General features: G+C 38.3%; 1 protein-coding gene across 1 annotated transcript in view; it reads left to right on the forward strand.

Annotated features, from left to right (window-relative positions):
* Positions 1-21,453, forward strand: part of LOC129372094 (GDNF family receptor alpha-2-like) — a 66,918-nt gene that overhangs the window by 27,607 nt on the left and 17,858 nt on the right. Inside the window, exons 4-6 of the mRNA XM_055049122.1 lie at positions 6,317-6,695; positions 18,640-18,752; positions 20,002-20,142. Coding sequence (XP_054905097.1) covers positions 6,317-6,695; positions 18,640-18,752; positions 20,002-20,142 — 633 coding nt within the window. The remainder of the gene's footprint in view (positions 1-6,316; positions 6,696-18,639; positions 18,753-20,001; positions 20,143-21,453) is intronic.

Below are 21,453 nucleotides of genomic sequence, written 5' to 3' on the forward strand. Positions count from 1 at the left end.
CCTTTGAATACGCATCTTGTTAAGCTGTTTCAAAGCTTTTTGTATTATCTTCAGTATTCAGAGAGCTGAATAAAGAGTGCCAATGAGGATGCGACACAGGTAAATTTGAAATTCTTATAAACATTTCAGTTTCAGTTTGTTTGTTGTGACACAGCCTCTCTGGAAGCCCAGTGTTCTCCATGTAAAAATATTTAGCTTTTGCATAATGTCCATGACTTTTTGCAGGCTCTCGATCTCAAACTGCTTCCATTTGCTGCATTTATTTCATATTCAGTTGTAAAATGCAGCTGATCTCTGAGAAACCCGGCATTTCTCTGAACTCCACTGCCCTGCCTTTTATGAAATCCACTCACATAACCTGCTCGGTAAAGCTTAAAGAGATGATTTTGTAGATTCAGTGCAGCTCCTTTTCCTCCCCTCTGGAAGTCCCTACTGCGACAGAGTATAGCACTAATGACTGATGAGGCCTTTGACACGGAAATGCTTGACACACTCCTCGGGGTCCAGACTAAAGACTTTCCTAACAAGCTCTCGCACGCTCACCCTGGGCTGTATTAAATTCAAACTTTGGCACCTTTCCTAATTACTGAGAACATACCAGGAGTCAACCTTATACTCCTAACCTAGCCTGAAACCCTAGACCCCCAAGCTCCATGCACAGTCAAACTCCCCCACCCTTTCTGCAGTGTAGCGTCCCTCGAGTACGGGATGATATATGAAATGCTGAATTCAAATTAGGCTGACAAAGAGCAATTACTTAAGAAAGAAGATCCCTTACTCTCAAGGAATTAAAGTATCCAAATCCTAATACAAAGTGCATGCCCCATTTTATCAGCTCTTTTTTTCTGTTCTTACAAGCTCTTTTTACATTTTGCTCAGTTTCATTTTGACTATGTCCTTCTTTTTCACCAGAACACGGCCTGCTTCTCACCATCCGGCTGTCTGACTAACCACTTCGTTCTTTCTCACCTCAATCTCTTGACTTCTCTCCCATTGTTTGCCAAAACTAGTATCACCACTACATCACCACTAGACAACTAGATTTATGATCAATAAAGAATCATTAAATTTATGATGGACAGAATGTTCATGGGAGTTTTAAGTTAACTACCTAAACATTTTGAAATACGTTGTCAGCTTCAACATGAACTGGTTCTTATTTGTCATGTTTAATAAAAGAAAAAAAAAAGGTTATATTTCACCATCAAGCCTTAACATTGGGGGGAGAATGCTAGAAGAGACAGTAGAAGAAAACTAATCACTTTGATCGTGTTTTTTGCATTTGAAGGACTTTGATTTTTAAGTCTTTAGTATATTTTGACAACTTTGGTAACCAGACTGTGCTAATATTAACACGACTGTTGGCATATATTGATCCCACATGCAATATTCAATTAGTTCAGCCTTTCAATTTTCTAGCCTTTCACTTTGTCAATGTTACTTACTTGTTCTGTGCAACTGCTATGTTTATGGATAGGTATACTGTTATGCTGAGAGCGGTTGATTGCACCGCTGATGAGTTGCGTTAATTATTTTGTGCACTCTGCATTTTTTTTTTTTTTTTTGTTCCTGAACTAGACTCCATTAATTGAAAGCTCTCCAGCTTGCCTGTGTGAGTGGCCATTTAATCTGTTTGTATCCTCTCACTTCATCCTTCGATCATGATCAGCTACAGTAATCAACCGCCACAAGTCTTCACTCTGCTCTTAAAGCTTTTTCCATTTTTAAACGTCTCATCTCATCAGCTTATCAGCCGCTTTCTCCGAACATTACTGTACAACGTGTTTTCTGAAAATCTGTATTGTGATGCACTTGGAAAATCAATTATAACGCTGTAACACAATACTAAATGTTTCCCCTCTCAACTCCACCTCTTTGCCTCCTTCCTCTTCGCCTCCTGCACTTGCATGCTTTCCTATTAGAGTGTAACAACATTAGAGCTATCAAGTGGGCTTTATGTCTTATGCCCGCCCTAGGACATCTTTTTGGTTCCAGCACCATATTCCATCTTTGCTTCCCAATCAAAGGTAGTAAAATCCCATCCATTGCTGCAGCCTCCATCGCAGGCTGTGCTCAGCCTGGTCAGATAAATTGTAGGAGCTCATCCTTCTCCTATTTTCTTTTCATCTCAGACCCCCCCAGTGGCCCACATTATAGCTGCAGATGGCCAGGGGAGATTTAGAAGCTGCAATCCATCAATGTAATGCAGCCCGAACTACTGGACAGTCGCCCTGTGAACGTTTCCACCAGCTGGACCGTATTGCTCTCCTCTGGCCCTGCTTGAGCTCGGCCCACTTAAGTAAAACTTAGGCCATGCTTCGGCCTCATTGTAGACTGTGGTTAAAATTAGTCTTTTTTTTTTCAGCTGTTGGTGTAACAGTATAAGAACCACTTTGTTCCCGTCTGAAATGACTGATTAATTCTCCTGCAATGGTCCATTTTTATAAAACATGCATATTGGCAGAAAAATTACTGTTGGGTTGACAGTACAGGTTTTTGGTTGAATGCTGACATCAACACCCTCCTGAGCTGCTGTTTTTGTGTTACTCCAGATATAATATCTCAAGCTGGACAAAAAGCACTTCAGACTTGATCCGTCAGTTGTTTCTAGATATGAAACTAGTGATGATCAAACGCAGTGAAAGTTACTTATTTGGCACAATAGTCCTTAAATTTGGGCTAAATTGGAAGCTGCAAATAAAACCTACATTTTAGCATCACTATATTTATCATATATTTTTTCTTACACAATGCAAAATATAGGAACAATACCTTGACAGAATATAGAAAGTAATATAAAACTCTTTTCCGACACATTTGACAATTAACTTGCTCACTTAACAACTCCTACTTTTCCAAAAAGCCATGCCAGTGAGCCATATCTCCATATTAAAACTATGACTGGGTATACATTCATTGCAAATCTGGGAATGTATGACTTTAGTTTTGAATGTGCCATATGTTGAAAAAAAATCCAGGCCAAGTCTCAGATTGTTTATATAAATTTATGCCAGCTTGAACCAGCAAAAATATAATTCAGTGTCGGAGAATTATTGGTCCATATTAGTGCAAAAACTATGTTTGATAGCCAATAACTTTAGATATTTTTATTGTAGGATAAACTAATTCTTAAAATAATGTTACTTTTATGAATCTGAGCTGTGTCTGAGATTAAGTGCTGACCTGCTAAGCAGAATGATAAAGTGTCACAAGATATGGTCCAGCATGTAAAACGATTTGAACAGCCAGTGCTGTCAATGTCTTTTTCATAATTACACTCAGGAAGATGAAGATCCTCCTGGATTCAGCATTTTTGTATGGGAAGCAATATCTGGCTTATTATGTCAGAATGTAAAACTTTATTCTGCTTTGGGAAACTAGAGATCCCAAAGTCATAACAGGTGAATCACTACTCTGGAGTACTGAAGGGGAGATTGGCCTGCCTTGGATCAGCTGGTGGAAAATGGCCTAAAATCTGTCATACATTTCATGCCTGGGCAGTTCTGCACAATATTTGTTTGAAATATGCTCAAAAGTAAAAGGCACTTAAATAATAGTCAGGATATGTTGAGTTCACACTTACTGTCTGATAGTGTTGGGGCAAACTGCTTTCTGGATGAGGATATTGAGATCTGAAAAGAGTAAAATAAAACGTAACATTTGAACATAGAAGCTCACAACAAAACCCTCAGCACCCGTTCATTTATCAGAGTTCTTACTGAGTTAATCTTCAGACATCTTAATAATAACAACTCTGAAAGGGAAGGTCATTTAAATGTGCTTCCTTCCCTATAGGGAGATCTTTTGGAATTGTATTAGTCTTATGGGGCTGTTTTGTTTTGTTTCCTTGAAACCACAAAATCATTAATTTTGCTTATTTATTTTTGTCCCCCTTTTGGGGGTTTATGTGCTCTCTCCCCCAATTCCAAGGATTGATAACATGCAGTGTAACATGGGGAAACAATCCTGTGTATCTCCCACAACCCCTTTAAAAAAAAAGAAAATAAAAAAAAAGATTGTCCTCTTCCTGCTCCAGGCTGTCTGATAGACATGGAAGGAGATTGGTTCTGCTGAATAAGAGATGAATCTCTCAGAGTGTCACCGTGCCGCCACGACCTCTGAAATATCATTATCTACAGGGAAAAGAAGGTTAACTTCTCTAATATAGCCTGAATGCAAGAGAGGGGTGCCACCAGTGAACATAAACCTGCTTTATTACAAGTATATTTCATGAGAAAAGTTTTTTCTCTTATTTTCCAAAATGGTAAAGCATATGAGAACATACAAACAAGTTTATTAGCATGACATTTTTTTCTCAGCTATGATACACACCTGGGTGGGTAATTTCAGTTTTTTTTTTTTTTGTCACTCAAAAATAAAAAAATGTGCAACTGACACTGATGAACAAAACACTGTTCCTGTAACAGCATTGTCTCCCTGACCTTAGCGGATCCCGCTAAGGGCAGATGTTACAGCATTTCACGTCGCAGTGTTCTCTTTTTCCAAGGCCTTTTGTTTTTACATTTCTTCTGGAAAACAAATGAATAAAGAGATGTTTCTCGTTTGCTCCATTAAGTCAAAACATTGAAAGATAAATTTAAATATTATTTGTATCAATATGACAACCTGACAACTTGATAATCACCTGGTATTATGGTAATCACATCAGCTGTCAACAGTTAATGAATAATTCATCAACATGTCATCTGAAATCATATCTTAATTTATTTATATTTGACTCAAGGTCTATAACAGCCTGGATCGATTCGGGTGGAGTAGATGGGCCTGGCTGGAGGCATCCCTCTGCTGGCTCACAGCTGTTTGAAATATCAGCGGTAAAGATGATATTCAAGTCTCTCTGCCAGGGATTCATGACACGATGTGAAGTCAATGTTGATAAGTCAGAACATGAACAGTGAGGAAGGGCACAGGCTGCGCCTGTTGAAACATTGCAGCATGAACCAAAGGAATCACGCTTGATCACTATAATTAATCATAACACATTCAACTAAAAATGTGTGAGCCATGTTAATAGATATAGGAACAACATAACCAATTAGCTTCAGAGAAAAGAAGAACCTCCTGCATGAGTGATTTAAATTATTTGTCAGATGTTGATGGAAAAAAAATTTACATTCCATCAGCATAAAAAAAACACAAATATTAATCTGAATAGATAAAATGCTTGAAAATTAGTAATACTGCAGCGACAAAGACATGAGAAATGACCCCATGTTCAGTCTGCTACACCAGTCCTGCTTCAAGAATGACCTACTTCAAACAGCAATACAGTCTGTTAATCTTAAATAATTATTGAACTGAATGTAGGAAAAGTTCTTCAGGCTTTGGAAATTTTTGGTTTTTATCAAAAGGCTCCTCCTAACTAATCTTCTTCAGGATGGGTAAGGTATCCAACATTGTACTGAATTATGAGCAAAAACTAAAAAGAACCAATCTGAAAAAATAGTAAGAGTTAAAAAGTATTTATTTGTTCCTTTGTTTAATTTAATGAAATAAATTAGGACTGAAGTATTGAGTAACTTATCACAACATCTGATGTAATATTTAAAAATTATGTCATCAGACAGACAACAATATGTGAAAATGTGAGGTATTTTAAAGACTAAAATGGAAAAAAAAGATACACAAATTAATAACATCATTCAAAAATAACAGATTGTTTCAGGATAATTTATTTTCCAAATCTGTTTTTTTCTTTTATTTAAACAAAATCAAAACAACCTACAAGACTAAGACTTATTGACGACAATGTAAATATAAAAATGCAGTTTAGAACATCGTAAATTGCTTCCAGTGCTAAGTTGCACAACAGGCTCAGCAGGTGGAAAATTGCCTTAAAGTAGCAAAGCGTGTGCATAATAAATAAGTCTTACTTTAACTTGGTGGGTTTATATTTCACGCCTTTTCTTTTTACTTCCAGTTGAGTATAAAGTACAGTGTAATAAAACTACTCCTAAAAATAAATTGAATCTTATTCTAACAAAATTGCTATTTTCAAGAATAGGCCTTGTTTGTAGGATTTAAAGGATGAGTCCTGGTTTTGTCTGTTCTTAGGCCACCCAAATGACAAGCAACAGATATTTCTGCAACTTTAGTCACCTACGGGGAACTGAGGCAACAGTTTACATAAACTCAAGAGAATTTGACAATAACAAGTTGGAGGAACATTGAATGGTCTATTTGACCCAGACTCAGCTGAAACATTTATGTGCTCATAGATCAGAAGTTCAAGCTGGAACTGGTGATATAACAGAGTGAGGATATTATCACTTGTCTTCTTTTTCTTTACTTTTAGGAATGCACACACTGACCCCCAAGCCTTTCCAGTGTCCTGAAGCAGAGAAGGATTGCAACCCTTGCCTTAATGCAACTAAAGCTTGCAACCTAAACTCCCTCTGCAAGAGGCACCGCAGCAGCTACATCACAACCTGCAGCCGGAGTGACACCAATAAAGGAGAGAGCTGCAACAGGAAGCGCTGCCACAAGACTCTGAGGGCCTTCGTGGACCGCGTGCCTCCAGAGTTAAGCCAACGGCTGATCTTCTGTCCCTGCCAGTCTGAAGGCTGTGCCGAAAGACGCAGGCAGACGATAGTTCCTGATTGCTCTTACACAGATAAGGAGAAGCCTAATTGTCTGGAGCTGCGGCGGGTTTGTCACGCGGATGCACTCTGCAGGTGAAGTAAAAAGAAAAGATATGCCAGAGTTTTTTTTTTTGTTTGTGTTCTTAGTTTAAACCACAAATTCTGGAGTGAAAAACGTAATTTATTATCACCCAAGTCAATTTTAGTTTTAAAATTTTACTCGAGCTACACATTTGTACTTTTTGATTGTCTCCTATGCCGTGATGAAGTTTGCTGATTTTTCTAGTGTATTTGAAGGTAATTAGACGTTTTAGAGAGCAGCCGCTATTAGATGCAAATGAAGATGTAAGGCTGAGTTGAAGGGACAATGCTCAATTAAGCTGAACAAAACATTAGTGGATCACTTCGGCTGCATGGGCCCTCTATTGGATTCCAGCAGCCAGATTTAATTCACACCTACCCAGCCGTGACATGTTTCCTTGTGTTAGTTCTGCTCAGAGGAGGTGAAACACAGAGCCTGGGGCCAAACCAGCTGTCAAAATCTTTTACTGGAGAGTCATGTCCTGTACTGACCATCAGGGGGCTTCACGCTCCTTCTGATACGCTGTAATTTCTTGTCTTTTTTGTGTTAAAGTGAGTTATGTTTTAATAATCGTCTGTGCTTTTAAGATGAGTTATGACACTAATGAAGATTAACCACCTGTCAGATCGGAGGAACAAAGGAGCTGTCTGCCCCTTTCTGCTTTCACACTTTATCACATTATAAATACAAACTCCTACAGCACAACTATTAATCACAAATTTGTCCTTCATGCTAAATACTGTAGAATGGAAAACTTAACGCTGCACATCACCCTGAACACACTTACTCATCTGAGTAACATGGTGATTGGCAGCATCATGCTACAGTGATGATTGTCTTTGCCATCTGGAAAATGGTGAGAGTTGATTCAAAACTTGATTAAGCTAAATGCAAGGCAATCCTGATAGAAGACCTTTCAAAGGCTGGAAAAGACTTTGACTGTTTAGCAGAACAATGACCCCACAGCCAGGGCTATCAGGCAGAAGGTTTCCAGGTCTTTTTAAAATAAAGATGAACACAAAAAGAAAACTAGAAAACATGTGCAATTATGTACAATGTATCAATTATGTGCCACTATGTTGTGCTCTGGCATATTATATGCCAGAGCACATACTCTGGCATGTAGTGGGCATTTTAGCTTTTTTGAATTATGAGAAAAAACTAAACTGCTTTTGCCACAGAGCCTATTACTGCCATTGTTACTCTTTTACCATCAGCAACCGCCTCTTAACTACAAAATGCATCTCCTCCAAAAGACATCGTTTGTCTCCAGTCTGTGCAGAAATACTATTTTGCATGCCAGATTTCTGCAACTGAAAAGTCAAAGTGCTACTTAAGTATCAACAGAAGTTGTGCCTTTGTTCAAATGGTTTACATACTGTACATAAACATTCTGAGTAATCTCTTTAGGCACATGCAGTAATTTGTTCAGACAGGTCCTTCTCTCGCTCCACTTCTATACTTTCTATGGAGAGTAGCACACTCATAGTGTTAATGGTTCCTCTTCTCCAACACTAAATTCACCCTCCACTCAGCTAAAGTAATGGAACTCCATCAGGCCTCCTCCAATTTATGATTGTCTCAATAATTACCTGCTTGCCTGCATTGTGTTATCTCTTTTCAGAGCGAGTTGCTTTCTTTGACCTTTCGGCCCTCTGGTGTCTGCAGTGCTCCTCCTTTTTGAGAAAGATGAAATAGAACGTTAAAGCTCATTATCTGCGGCCACGTAAAGCCCCTCTGAGGTCAACAGCTCGATGAGTGTGTGCACGCCGCTGCTGCTGCTGCTGCTGCTGCTGCTGCTGCTGCTGCTGCTGCGTGGCTTGCTCGTTCACCAACAGACCAGCAATCACTCTGGAGTCGCTCTAGTTCCAGTACTTATCGCTTGAATGCAATTTTTTTATTTTTTTTTTGCTTGTTCTTCAGAAGTAAATTGCGGCTGTCATGTAAGCGAATTTCACCACAATTCAGACACAATGAGCTGTTGAGCTTTATTGAGGCTTGCGATTTTATCTTTCCGTGAAGAGTTCACAATCAACACTTTTAAAGTACTCAGACTATCCTTCTTTTTGCATAACTTTACCTCATTTAAAATAGAACAGTGCCAATATGTTTCAAAACTATTATTACTTCTTGAACTTTTACACACTTTGACATGTAGCAACCTCTAAATTCAACTGATTTTATTGGGAATATAAAGTTGTCTCTTGTTTCCAAGTAACTCTAGTCCAGTCAGTAAAGATGCAGAACAAGTGTGAAAATAAACCTTGGCAAAGTACAAGACTTGAATAAACTTTCTGGAGCCTCTTTTTTACTTCTCTGTTGGTACAACCAAAAGAAAGATCATTCAGTGACAGGCCTTAATTTTTCTCTGAAGACAACTGTCTGACTAGAAAAAGAAGATACTCAGCTTGCCAGACCCATTTTATTTGAGAACAACAGATTACTAAAGAGAGAAAAGGGAATAGGAAGAGGAAAGGATAATTTATAATGAGACAAAGAGGCAGAGGGTGGCAGGGGGAGGTACTCTGAATCGATGTGGGCTACTGCAGTCAGTGGGAGGTCAGCGGTTTGATCAAACAGCTATAGGTTTTTTGCAATAGTTGCTACAGGCTATTTTATACAGTACAGTCTGTGCAACACATGCACACAAATTACAGCAAAATGTATCCTCAGTGGAAACTGATTTTAGAAGACTTTGAAGATGTCAAACTTTTCTTAGCCAAAGCAATTTCTGTCCAAGTCATTCACTTCTTGTTCTTTCATTTTTACACAGCAAAAAAATGCTGCAGGTTTATTGATAAAGACAAGTGATGAGAATCCAAAATCTTTTTTTTAAAGAGTTACAAGATCACCTCTGCTTATCAAATATGTATCTGATTTTTATTCACTTTTTAAAAATGCATCAAGTTAATGATTTTGAACGATGTGTTTAGCGACTGAAAATTGTGGAACCTCCTTGGTGCATGTATTGAACAGGAATGAAAATATATATAGATTTTTTTTTAACACCAATTACTGCTCGGAGCAGGATTAAGAGAAAACTGTCTATTTTCCACCTCTTGAAGAATGATTGGTACTTTCATTCTATCTTTATTTTACACCAGTATTGCACTTTGAAATAGCTGCTATTTAGTCATATTAAAGTAAAGGCCTTTAGAAAGTATACCTTGAGAGTACTGGCTGCCAAATTGGCTGTGATTTCGCCTTTGGAGAAGGTTTAGATTGTTCCAGATGGAGCAAACATTTGAAAAGATTTCAATTATATCATTTTGGCGAGGGTCTGGGTGGCATATTGCACTGGAAGATTTTATTCTCTCTTTGGTCTCTGTGGGGTTGATTGTTGGCTTACGAGGTGGATGGAGAACAAGTATTAAATGGAACAGCAGCTTTTTCTAACACCTGGTTGCACCTCTGCTTCAGTTATTACAGAGCTGCCTCCCATAATCCTGCACAAACTAACAGAAAGCATTTCTCTGTTTGCTACTGTTCAATCCACATTTATCTTTTCTTTTCTTTTTCTGTCATAAGTGGGTGTGTATCTTTGCGTGTGCGAATGGATGCTTGCACATGAATGCGCAGCCACTTCCCATCCTCTCCCATGTTGGTTTGTGAAAGAAATGCCTGATAAAAACAAACCCAAAGCGCATTGAGCTGTATTCGTACTTGTGTTGTATTGATTTCTGGAAGATCAATGCAACACTTCTATCTTTGATTCATTTCCCCCCTCGACACGATCACTGAGCGCTCTTTGATTGAGTTATTTGGCCTCTGGTTTTCAAAGTGGGCAGGTGAGAAACGGTCAATGAGCATACAGGTAAGCTGACCCAGTTTGGGAGATATACGGGCTCAGGTTGTTGTTGCTTGCTGAAAACTCATTGGCAGCACTCTCTTGTACACGCACAGTCACACACAGATGCACATGCACACTGTCCTAACTCAACAGTCTGTTCTCTTGTATCTGACAACTTAAGTCCCCACTGAGGGGAACCATGTGGGGAGAGAGACTGGCCCAGATGACATTACTCTGTATAGCTTCTGAGATAAAGCTGAAAGAAATCTGGAGGCTGCGGCACTTTTATCATCCGTTTCTCATCACTTTTTCTCTCTCTCTCACATACACTCGCAGTCAGACACGTTTGTGCTTTTTCACTTGTGAGAAGGCTTGGAGTATTCCCAGGCTGCTAGTTCTGCCCCAACCTCAGGGTCTCACAGAGAGCATGGTTGAGGTTGAGTCTCGAAACAGCAGAGTGCTTTTGATTATCAACCAAAACTTGGCTGTGTGGATTTCAATAGAAATGACCTTTTGCTTTAGTTAAAAACAAAAGCAACCACAATCTAAACTGTAGTTGTGGTTGCTTTTGGATTTTGTTGTATGCATTGGTTGACTTACTTGCTCAATTGCTCAACTGATCACAAGTCTCCTCCATTACTTTGGATGGTTTTAGTAGCAGAAATATTTGTGAAACACTGCTCTGTCATAAATGCTTTCACAAGCTAGTTGTTGCAGTAGTGTGAACTGTATAGCCTTTTTTTCTGACGCACAGAACCCTGCTCGTCTGCTTTTAAACAATTACTGTGTTAGCTTTCAAATAATTCTCAGTTTTTAAACCATCTCTTCATAAACAACATATGTGGTAAGATGGGATATTTTCTTTTGCATAACACATGAAATGTTAAAAAGTTACAACCTTGTAGATGATTCTACTATAAAATCATACCATCAGGTATGGGGAACAATTACTCCTCTCTGAAGAAATGTTTTAGTTGAGCCACACTGGAAGGTTTTCTAGTGTCAACAACATAATTGAGTTCACGTCACATCACCATTTTACATTTTTTTTGTTTGTTTTACACACATCTTATGAAACCTGGAAAGGTTTTGGGGATTATAGAGATGTTGTTAGAAGGGGCCTTTGTGTTCATTGCTTCTGGTCCTTTTGGGTATGACTTTTGCCCATTTTCTTTCTTGCAGGTCTGCAGTGCTTTAGAATATGTTAAAGGTCCTTTTGTGACCTCCTGGATAGGTTGTCAAAGTCCTTGGAGAAATTTTGGTATTTCTGGGAAAGTTAATTGCTGTTCCAACTTTCAGAAAATTTCTCTGACTGTGATTCACAGGTGACCTAAATCCTTGGAAACGACTGTGTAACCCTCACCATATTTAATTACCTTTCTACATATAGCCAGCTCGGCTATTTTTCCTTTCATAAATGAAATCATTATTTGTAGTATAATTTACTACTTACTACTAATAAAATCTTCTTAACGAACTAGAATATATCAACAGTGCACATTTCTACAACTCTAGAATATGTGTTCAACTCATATTTACAAATTCTGTACTCTAAAATCCTGAATTGCTAAATGTTCACTCTACAACTTGTCGACAAATGGCCATTTTCCTAACAAGTTCTGTTTTCATGCAGTAGTTCAATCAAGGTGAATTCAATTGTCAGAATGAAACTAAAATGACTCTACAAAGTGCGTTCATCTCCTACCTTGGGACATACACAAGCTTTCAGAGCTCAGCTGTATCGGTCACGTAACACATGAATAACTAGAAGGTGAAGTGGCTCCTAATGAGACCTTAGGGAAGAAGGAACAAAGTGTAGTCACTATAAAACACAGTATGATCATCAGTGGGTCTTTTGATATTTAACTAGGTACATAGAACAGATAAACTTTCATCCAGTTAACATTCAAACCATGAGAAAATAACAGTTCTCTCTCAAAATGAGTGCTTGTGTCTCAGAGGGATTAACCTGCTTAAATAAAGATTATGAATGAATAATACCCTCTGAATGTTTTCACGCTGTGAAGCTGTAAAACTGAAGCCCCTGCTTCTCACACTTTGTGATGGCTGTGTACTTGCTTTACTGTAACTGTTGAAACTTTCCATAAAAAACTTGTAGCTGTAAACTAGGACTTTGATGTTGATCTGAGTTCAAATCAAACACTGACAAACATACCCAGGTTTATGCTTGTGATGGTCTCAGGAGTCAAAAGAAAACTTTAAAATGTAACAACTATTAATGTCAAAAAACGTATATCATTATCTTTAAAATGAAATATGTATCACAAAGTCAGTGGTTCTATGGCTGAGTAATATGTTTATAGATTATTGCTAGTTTAAACCTAAATTCATCACCCTTAATAGAAACCTAAAGCTTACACAAATAGCCTCCTAAGCAAACTAGGACAGGTCAACCTGTCCTGCAAATTAGCATCAAAGTCTATTTTTTGCCATTGTTCCAACCCCAAACGCCTCAAGACTTAATATGAAAATAACTCAAAAAACAGACAGGGGAATAAAATCACTCATACAAACAGGATATTTGTCTTTCTCACCTTTAAAGGACTGTGCTCAAGGCAGTGCCACAACCATTTTCCCCCCACTGGTTACATTACAAGTTATCAAAGTGTTTCTTTTCTGATAGTGGTAAGCTCTGTTTTTTTGCAAGCAAAGCATATGTCAAATGGTGACCTTTTTTTCCTCAGACATAGTTCGGCTTTCTGCAGTGTGTAGCGTTTAATCAGACATCGCCTTCAGTGGAGACATGCTTAGCTTGCTGGCTACAAATGAGAGGAGTATAAAGAGGAGTGAAAAAAAGAATGATAGTGGAATTGAAGTAGTAAGAAGAATGAGGCTGGAAAAAGACTTGTGCCTTTCATTTCAATACAGAGATTAGTAAATGCCTATTTTCTTTCCTAACTGTAATCTCAAAGAGAACATGGCCTCGCAGAAAAGCTTTACAGACCAGGCGTTGTCCTTTCCTCTGCCGTCTTTTCTTTCATTGCTTCCCTATGTTTTATTAATGAAACATTATCAATAGAGTGTCTTCCTTACACAGAATGGCCAATTTGTGGTTGTGAATGTGTAGAACTGGACCTCAGCTTTCTTTTTTTTTATACCCTGTAGTATTTACAGGGTTTAAAATGTTCAGATTTTTTTCTCTATGTAACTTTATTTAAAATTCACTTTCAGATTAACTCTAAATTTGTATTTTTATACTAGTAACAGTAAAATTAACCTACTTTTGTTGTTTGGTTGAAGAAAATGTTCTGATACAAATGAAGCTGTCTTGTTTTTTGACTGAACATCATCTATGTGCAATGCCCTTTAGGAGTATTGACCGGGGAATCCCTGTGAGAACTGCAGATGGCAGATTTTTTTACTTTTTTTTTAATCCAGAAACATTCAGGTGAAAATAGCTTTTGCATCAAACAGGCAATCACCTTTAACCAAAGTCCCAAGGTCATCAGTAGCGACACAGGTTTGAAAAAATGCAGGAAAAGATACTAAAGGCTGTCAAATGATTCAAAATGGTCCTTTCACAAGGTCAGAGCTATGTTTGTAGAGATAGTTGTATTTTTATTTTTTATGACATTTTAAGACGTGATGCAGAGTTTAGGAAAAAACACTGTGGGAAACAAGCAACAATCAAATCTCTTCTTTTTTTAAACCCATTGTTTGTTTTTCCATTTGGCGTTAAATGACAAAAGGACACAGAGGGCCACTGGGTCATGTTGTCTGAGCTGGGGTCAAATTCACAAGAGCATCTGAAGCGAAAGTGACAACAAGAGAGGAGAGCAGAGAGGAGGCGAAGATAGATAAGGTCAGAGGTGCACAAGTGAAAAGAAAGAAAGGGAAGTGGAAGAGGAAGAAGTCAGAGAAGAAACAAACATGTTTTGCTCTTTCCCATTTGCTTCTTGTAAATGCTATTATGCTGGTCGTTATTGTTTGGGGCAAATTGTTGTGCCCGATGTAGATGAGATACGGTTTGTAAAGCCTCTTTAGATCGAAGACTGAGAAAAGCGATAAGACTCAGCAGCTGTAACTTAACATTCAAGCGATATTATCATCTGCAGAGAAGCTCATATTTCTGGAAAGAGGTCTGAAGAAAAGACTCCAAACGAGATAGGACTCCCAATAAACTGCTTTAAATGAAGTCTGATAACACTTTTTCTTCTTGCCTCCCCTCCATCTTGAGGAAATGGTTTCCAGGACTGACACTCATCTGATTTAAGTCGCATTGTTTGTCATGGCCATCGAGTGATAGGAATAAGAATCCATAGAAAAAGCCATTAGTTTTCTATTACTGCCACGCAGGATGGACAGGCACTCAGCGTTCACCCGGATGACTGTGTTTAAAGTGTCAGGTTGCTTGAAAGAAGTCTACCTCTGTGGGGGCTCCCCCTGCCACTTCCCTGGGGGCTGAGTGGCTGAAATGACCATAAAACTCCGTTGAGTTAGACAGCCTGTAATTTCAGCAGCGAGAGGCGCTTTGCCGAGATATAATGGAAAGTCCGTGGAAGCCATGAAATGCACCGAATCCTGGTGTTGGAACGCCATTGTCTGAACACTCAGGACACCTCTCTAAACTTTAAATTACTGTTTTTAAGCCATCATTGTCGGAAAGAGCTCTGCAGCTAAAAAGAAACTTGTGCTCATTCAGTTTCTTTAATCCTTTGTGGTCTACTCTGTGTATGCAGAAATCTGACATTTACATTCTGTGTTCACACAAAAGTTAAAGACCTTTTATTTCCCCCCTTATAATAAGAAAAATGAAAAAAAAAGGGGCTTTTAAAGGTTGCTTTGTTTAGGCACAGCAAAAATGTTCCTTTTTCTTCTGCCTGCTCCACTTTTCTTTTTTTATCATTTGTCAGCACAAGTGGCTTTTTTATTCTGAATGCAGATGAGTGAGAAAAGGGGTTTCTGAGTAAGGAGGGCTTGTGTTGAGAGGGACACTTTTATGATTTTTACATTACACAGTTTTTTTTAGGTGTGCTGTTTTTGTATGTCCATATGTTTTTGAGTGCATGCACATCTGTACATCTTTCAGCATTTGCAGCAGGATAGAAGAGTCAGGCATATATCCAGTTTTCACTGCATCTTATCTCAAGAGGCTACCTGGGTTTTTCTGCAGAGAATGGATGGAGCTGAAGTAATCATATGAATCTGAGTGGCATTTTTGGCTGGTATGTCCAACTGCATGTTGAAAAAAAAAACATCTGTCATATTGATATACATGCTTAAGATACAGTGAAATAGTCTGTTGGTCTCTAATAAATTTATGTGATAGTTAATTTATTTTTTATTTTAGTTAGTAATATAACACATATTTTCAATATAACAATTGAAAATGTTATGTTATGGCTTACATAATTAGCATGATAAATAATGATTTGACAGTTGTTCAGCAGACATCCTGGATGGTAAGCTGCAAAAGGTCATTGTTCAAGAAGCCGGCTGGAAATAAATTTTTCTTCACAATGACAGCTCCTGTACATTCTCTTATTATCTTTTTGAAGGCACCTGTGTCATTGCCATTCAGTATACAACTTCCCTCTTTAATGAGAAAGGTAAATTGTGACATTGTAAAACAGTTGTATGATACTTTATCTACTCCAGAGGAGCCCAGAGCGCTATACACTGTTCTGTCACTCACCCATTCATGCACACATGATGATGGCCAACTACATTGTAACCACAGCTGACCGAGGGGAAGCTGAGAGAAGTGAGGCTGCCATGTAATCAGCGCCACCAGATTCTCTCTGGGTACTCCAGCTTTATCCTACAGTCCAAAATCATGACTGTCAGGTTGATTGGTCTGTCTAAATTCCCCTTAGGTGTGAGCGTGTGCGTCCATGTTTGTTTGTCCTGTTTGTCTCTGTGCTGCACTGAGATGGACTGGCGACCTCTCCAGAGTGACCCCACCTCCCGCCTCTTGACGCCTTGCAGTACTGAGAGGGATAAGCGTGTTAGAAAAGGGATGGATGGATAATAGCAGGGCAGCAGAGCAAGGTACATGTCCAGTTTTGATTTGAGTAGTTTTTTATGTCATCCTACTATCTGGGTTGGTTGCGACTTCGCCATCTACAGCAGGGGCATAGAAAATAAAAACACATCAACATAACAACGGTATTTTTATTATCCCTTAGCCAAATGCTGCTCTAGATGAATAGAATGCCTCATGATGGCATGCTAGCCTCCAACAGATTATATAATGAGAGCACATGGGGTTTCTCTAACTTTTCTAAATAACAGTGTGCCTCCTGCTGAACCAAAAGATTACATGTTAACTGATAAGCATGCAGGGACAGTCTCGTCATTACAATGCATTCTCCATCTCATCCAATTACAACAGAAACTTGTGGAACTAGTGGAAAAAATGATGAATAAGTGATTAAGCTGTGCCACCGTGATACAATGCATATTTAAAGACAAGGCTTCATGCAAATGTCTTTGACATTAATATTCTGTCTTCTTACAGAATTATGATACCCTGTCGTTTGCAACATCAGCACTTTACTGTTTCTTTTTGATTAAGAATGTTTTAAACAGAATGTGGTAAAGACATCAGCCAGTGTTTTGCACTAACTTTGGTATAACAGTACCAGACTTACACTAACTTTTCTAATACCATAAGAACAAGACTTTATGTCTTTTCTCAGAAATGTCAAGTAAAATGTCTTTTTGCATAACATAACAGACACAAACATAGGCATCATTGTATATTTTTAATTATCTGGCACCATGGCAAAAGAGGATCACCAGCTGGAAATATGGACTATAAATAAAGCCTGAATTGTTATGGGGCTTAAATGGATATGATTTGATTTTTCACTTGTAAATACTGTAGCCATCCATGTCTGCAATAGCTAAAAGTGAAAAGAACCAAAACTGCTTTGTCAGGTTGGCTCGAGAAAAAAAAAAAAAAAAAAAAAAAAAACTGCCTCTAGTGAAACGAAGCTCTCAGTGTTTGCTACAATCATCCACAAGTTCTTTATTTAAATAAATTATTCCTTATTTTTGCAAAGTAAAGCAAAACCCTCAATGTTTGGATTGAGGGTCCAGTTATTTAAAACAACACCCGAATGATTATGATTAACGCAATTCAAATAAGCCCATCACTAAAACCTTTTCTTGTTTCCACAAAGTTTAACTGATGGTGAAATAACCCAGGGGGCTTTGAAGTGCCTTTGAACTGCGGGCTGAAAAAAAGCGGTCACAAGAGGCCAGGGTGAATGACTCATGACACATGGAAGAAAAAGAGACAAATGTGCACTAATTGTGAGCAGCTGTGATGTAACCAGCACAGGCAGGGAAACTTTGCATATATTTTTACCCCTACACCTAGCTAAGTGGATTAGCAATGCCACCCTGGGGGCCCACACAGGCTTAACACTCTTATCACAAACACATTGAAGCACAACTTATTTCTTCACTGTTCCTTCGCCTGGTGGTGAGAGTGAATTTTGAGAGACAGTTGAGAGTTGGTGTGGTCGGCGTTTTGGTGAGTCTCAACTGTGTCTATCACCCCTGTTCATGAAGTAAACACATGGGGTAGCTGGCTCTGTTTTGTGAAATGACTCCCACTGTTGTGCAGGTGGAGTTTTAGTCTCTTGCTTCAGACAGAAGTTTCTTCTCCCAAAGTGCAGAACCCAGCAGTATGAAAACAGAGGAAATAAATACCACAATATCCAGAAATTGATCATTTTAACCGGTACATGTACTTTTGATAATTATCTTGTACATGAATTACTGATGTTCTGTCTATTTTTTTCTATCACATGACTATTATGATTGCATTTCTTTGCACTATGTTTCATTGTTTTACAATTGGGGTCTGAAGCTCTATGTACTTTCTTCCTACAGTGCAAATTTGCCTCCAAATCTTAATAAAGTCACCTGAAGATGAGTGTACTACCAGTGAGGTTGCAACAGAAAGACATGGAGATAGCTGGCAGTTTGCTGGAAGTCATGCATCGGTGAAAAGTGGTTGCTATTTAGAGAACCTGTTGACCAGAAAACAGATGTTACTTATCATTTTACTAGTCATAAGTGGCAGCTGCTCTTTAGTGAAAAAGGTGCCAACGTTTCAATTCAGTGTTGGATGTTTGTGTGTGTGTCTCTCCCAGGCACTCAAGCTCCTGCTACTGTTTCTCTCTCTGTAGGTCCAGACTAGCTGACTACATAGCAAACTGCTGGATGACTCCAAGCACTGTGGGAACCTGCCCCAACCAAGACAATCACCAAGCCTGTCTGAACTCTCTTGCAAGGCTCATTGGTGAGTGAGTATGGCTACGAGAGGCGCGGTTGTTTCAGAATATACTAGTGCAAGTAAAGGTCTGATTGAAGATCTAAGAAAAGCATCAGAAGTATTTATGGCCTTTGAACTTTTTCACATTTTCATCTGTTTTAATTAGACTTTATTTAAGCAGTACATCATTGTAACATCATTGTAACATGGCAGGAAAATAATGCGTAGTTTTGTAAGTGTTTCACAAATACATTCTAAAACATATGTCAAGGTCAATGTATTCGGAAATTGACGCTGATGCAGCGTCATGCTGTGGCTTTGATTTCCTTCTACACAGGTTCGCTTTCTACAAGTAAATATAAATATAAAAAATAAAATCTAAAATCAGAATTAAAAAGGAATATGTTTTACATTTATATCTGTCACATAAAATCCTAACAACTGTGCTTTAGTTAGTAGTAGAAAGTTTACAAAGGTAAAAAAGTTTGAGGTTATGAATGTTTTTCAAGGTGGTGTTTATGATTAAGCAAAGCATTGTTATAAAACTCTGAAAAAAACAATATGGTATGGTCATTTTCCTTTATCACATCAAACAGCCAGAGGAACCAGATACCACATTTTTCCCTCCTGGTTTGATATCTCCGCCAGCACTCTGGACATTAGTTGAGTACCAGAAGTAAATTAGAAAGCAAAGGCAGGCAGAAAGTGTTTACTTAATTAAAACACTCCACGACCATCTGTTTGAGGATAATAAATGCTGTGCAAATAATGCATGGCATTGTGTATGTGTATAGATCGCACAAAAGATGCTGAGAAAAATACGGGGAATAAACAGGTGACTTGTGACAAAATATTTTCTCATTCTAATCAACAACATCTATATGTGATATTACAGGGGCTACAAAGACTTTTTCTATAAAATATTGCAGAAAGTGCATCTAATGCTTATGACTCCTGCTGAAAGCATTGACTCAAAAAGAGACATTTGAAAAGTAAAATGTTTGTAGGAGGAGTGCAGGATTCTAACAGGGCATACACTTCCTGGAGCAACTGCTTTGCAAAACATTTATACCATAATGGCCTCTTTACATCTAAATCAAGCACTGCAGAACATTTCCTATAAACTCCAACAATGCAAATACATTCCTCTGACTAATATTTTGTGTCCCATTTTACATATTACTTGGAATAAATGTAGTCCATTATTGTCCATTAGTGACCCACCACTATTCTCATGCCGGCACGTGTTTGTTTATATGTGGTTGCCCCGATGCAGGGACGGAAATGACCCCCAACTATGTTGACAACAGCTACACCAACTGGACCATCTCTCCATGGTGTAACTGCATAGGAAGTGGAAACCAAGAAGAGACGTGCGTGAACTTCCTGCGGTACTTCACTGACAACACATGCCTAAGTAAGCCACCCTGACATGCACACTCTGCATATCTGTGAGATGTAATTCGCTACCGATCGGGTTCACCGTATTCATGTAAAATTGATGAGAGCAAAAGTGTGTGAAGCAGTAGTTACTCTTGCAAACATGTCGAAGCTGCAGGAGCTATGAGCTTCAATCTAATGCAACTTTAATGGTTTCATGTCAACTTCTGCTGTTTCCTTTTGCTGAGCTCCTTTGCAAGATGTAGTGTTTGCAAATATTGCAAATGGAGGAGTCATGGAACATCACAGGTGTCAGGGGCAAGATAGTCCACCATAAGGGTTTTTATAATTCATGTAGAAGTTTTGAGTACACGCATTACCTGTTTTGAGAAGAAACATGAAGTCCTGCTTTCAAAATAAAAATGTAAGCAAAAGTATTAAACGTTTTGAGAACAAAGGCACAAAATCCTGCTTTCAGACTGAATATGTGTTTTTATGGATTATGGAGGAAAAATTCCCCCATAAAAGTGCTCATAATATTTCACCTAAAATAAAAATAACTGAACAAGTCTTTGGTATTTTTGTCCCAGGCTGCTGAGAATCTTTGCGTAGTTTCCTGAAATGCTAGGCTAATGTTAGCTTGCTTTTTCTCTGTTTCCATATGACTCAGTTATGCATTATGTGTCAGCTTTACAATTTGTATTTTGAGGGTTGTGATGTTAATTACAAGTAAAACTTTAAAGAAAAACCAGGCCCCAAAACCAAGTCATTTTTGTTTTAGATTTAAAATAATTCATTATTCCAATAAAATCATTATTTTATTGGACAATTAACGAAATCAAGCCAGCAGGATTAGACTATGTAAATGAATATGCCTGAGTGAATCCATTCGTAAATTTTTGCACACAGGTCTAATAAAAACATAAAAACATGCAGCACAGTTTGATTCAACTTTCCCATGAACACCATTTAGCCAATGAATAAGTTAGACTAAAACACTCTTCGTTTTATTAGAGGCAACTATTTTTCCTCACTTCTGATCCTCCTGTGGGCAAAATCGACCCAGGCTTTGATAGAAAAGAAGCCATTTGCATGTCATCTTCACATTTTAATCTAAAAGAGCTCATCCTTGTTGGAAGAATGTCGTCATAAAAAAAGGGAATGAAAAGAAATAGCAGTAGTAAAATACAAATCATCTGTACATCTACAAACACAAGGGGGAGCAGAACAGAGGGGTTATTTTCAAATATCCCTGTGCCTTTTTCACACCTTCCTTGTTATGGCACAGTGATTTGTGTCATCAGCCCTATCAGGACACTGTTGCCTTTAACATGTTCTATTGTGTGGA

This window comes from Poeciliopsis prolifica, unplaced genomic scaffold, assembly GCF_027474105.1.
Source record: "Poeciliopsis prolifica strain line A6 unplaced genomic scaffold, Auburn_PproV2 SCAFFOLD028, whole genome shotgun sequence".
NCBI classification, from domain to species: Eukaryota; Metazoa; Chordata; class Actinopteri; order Cyprinodontiformes; family Poeciliidae; genus Poeciliopsis; species Poeciliopsis prolifica.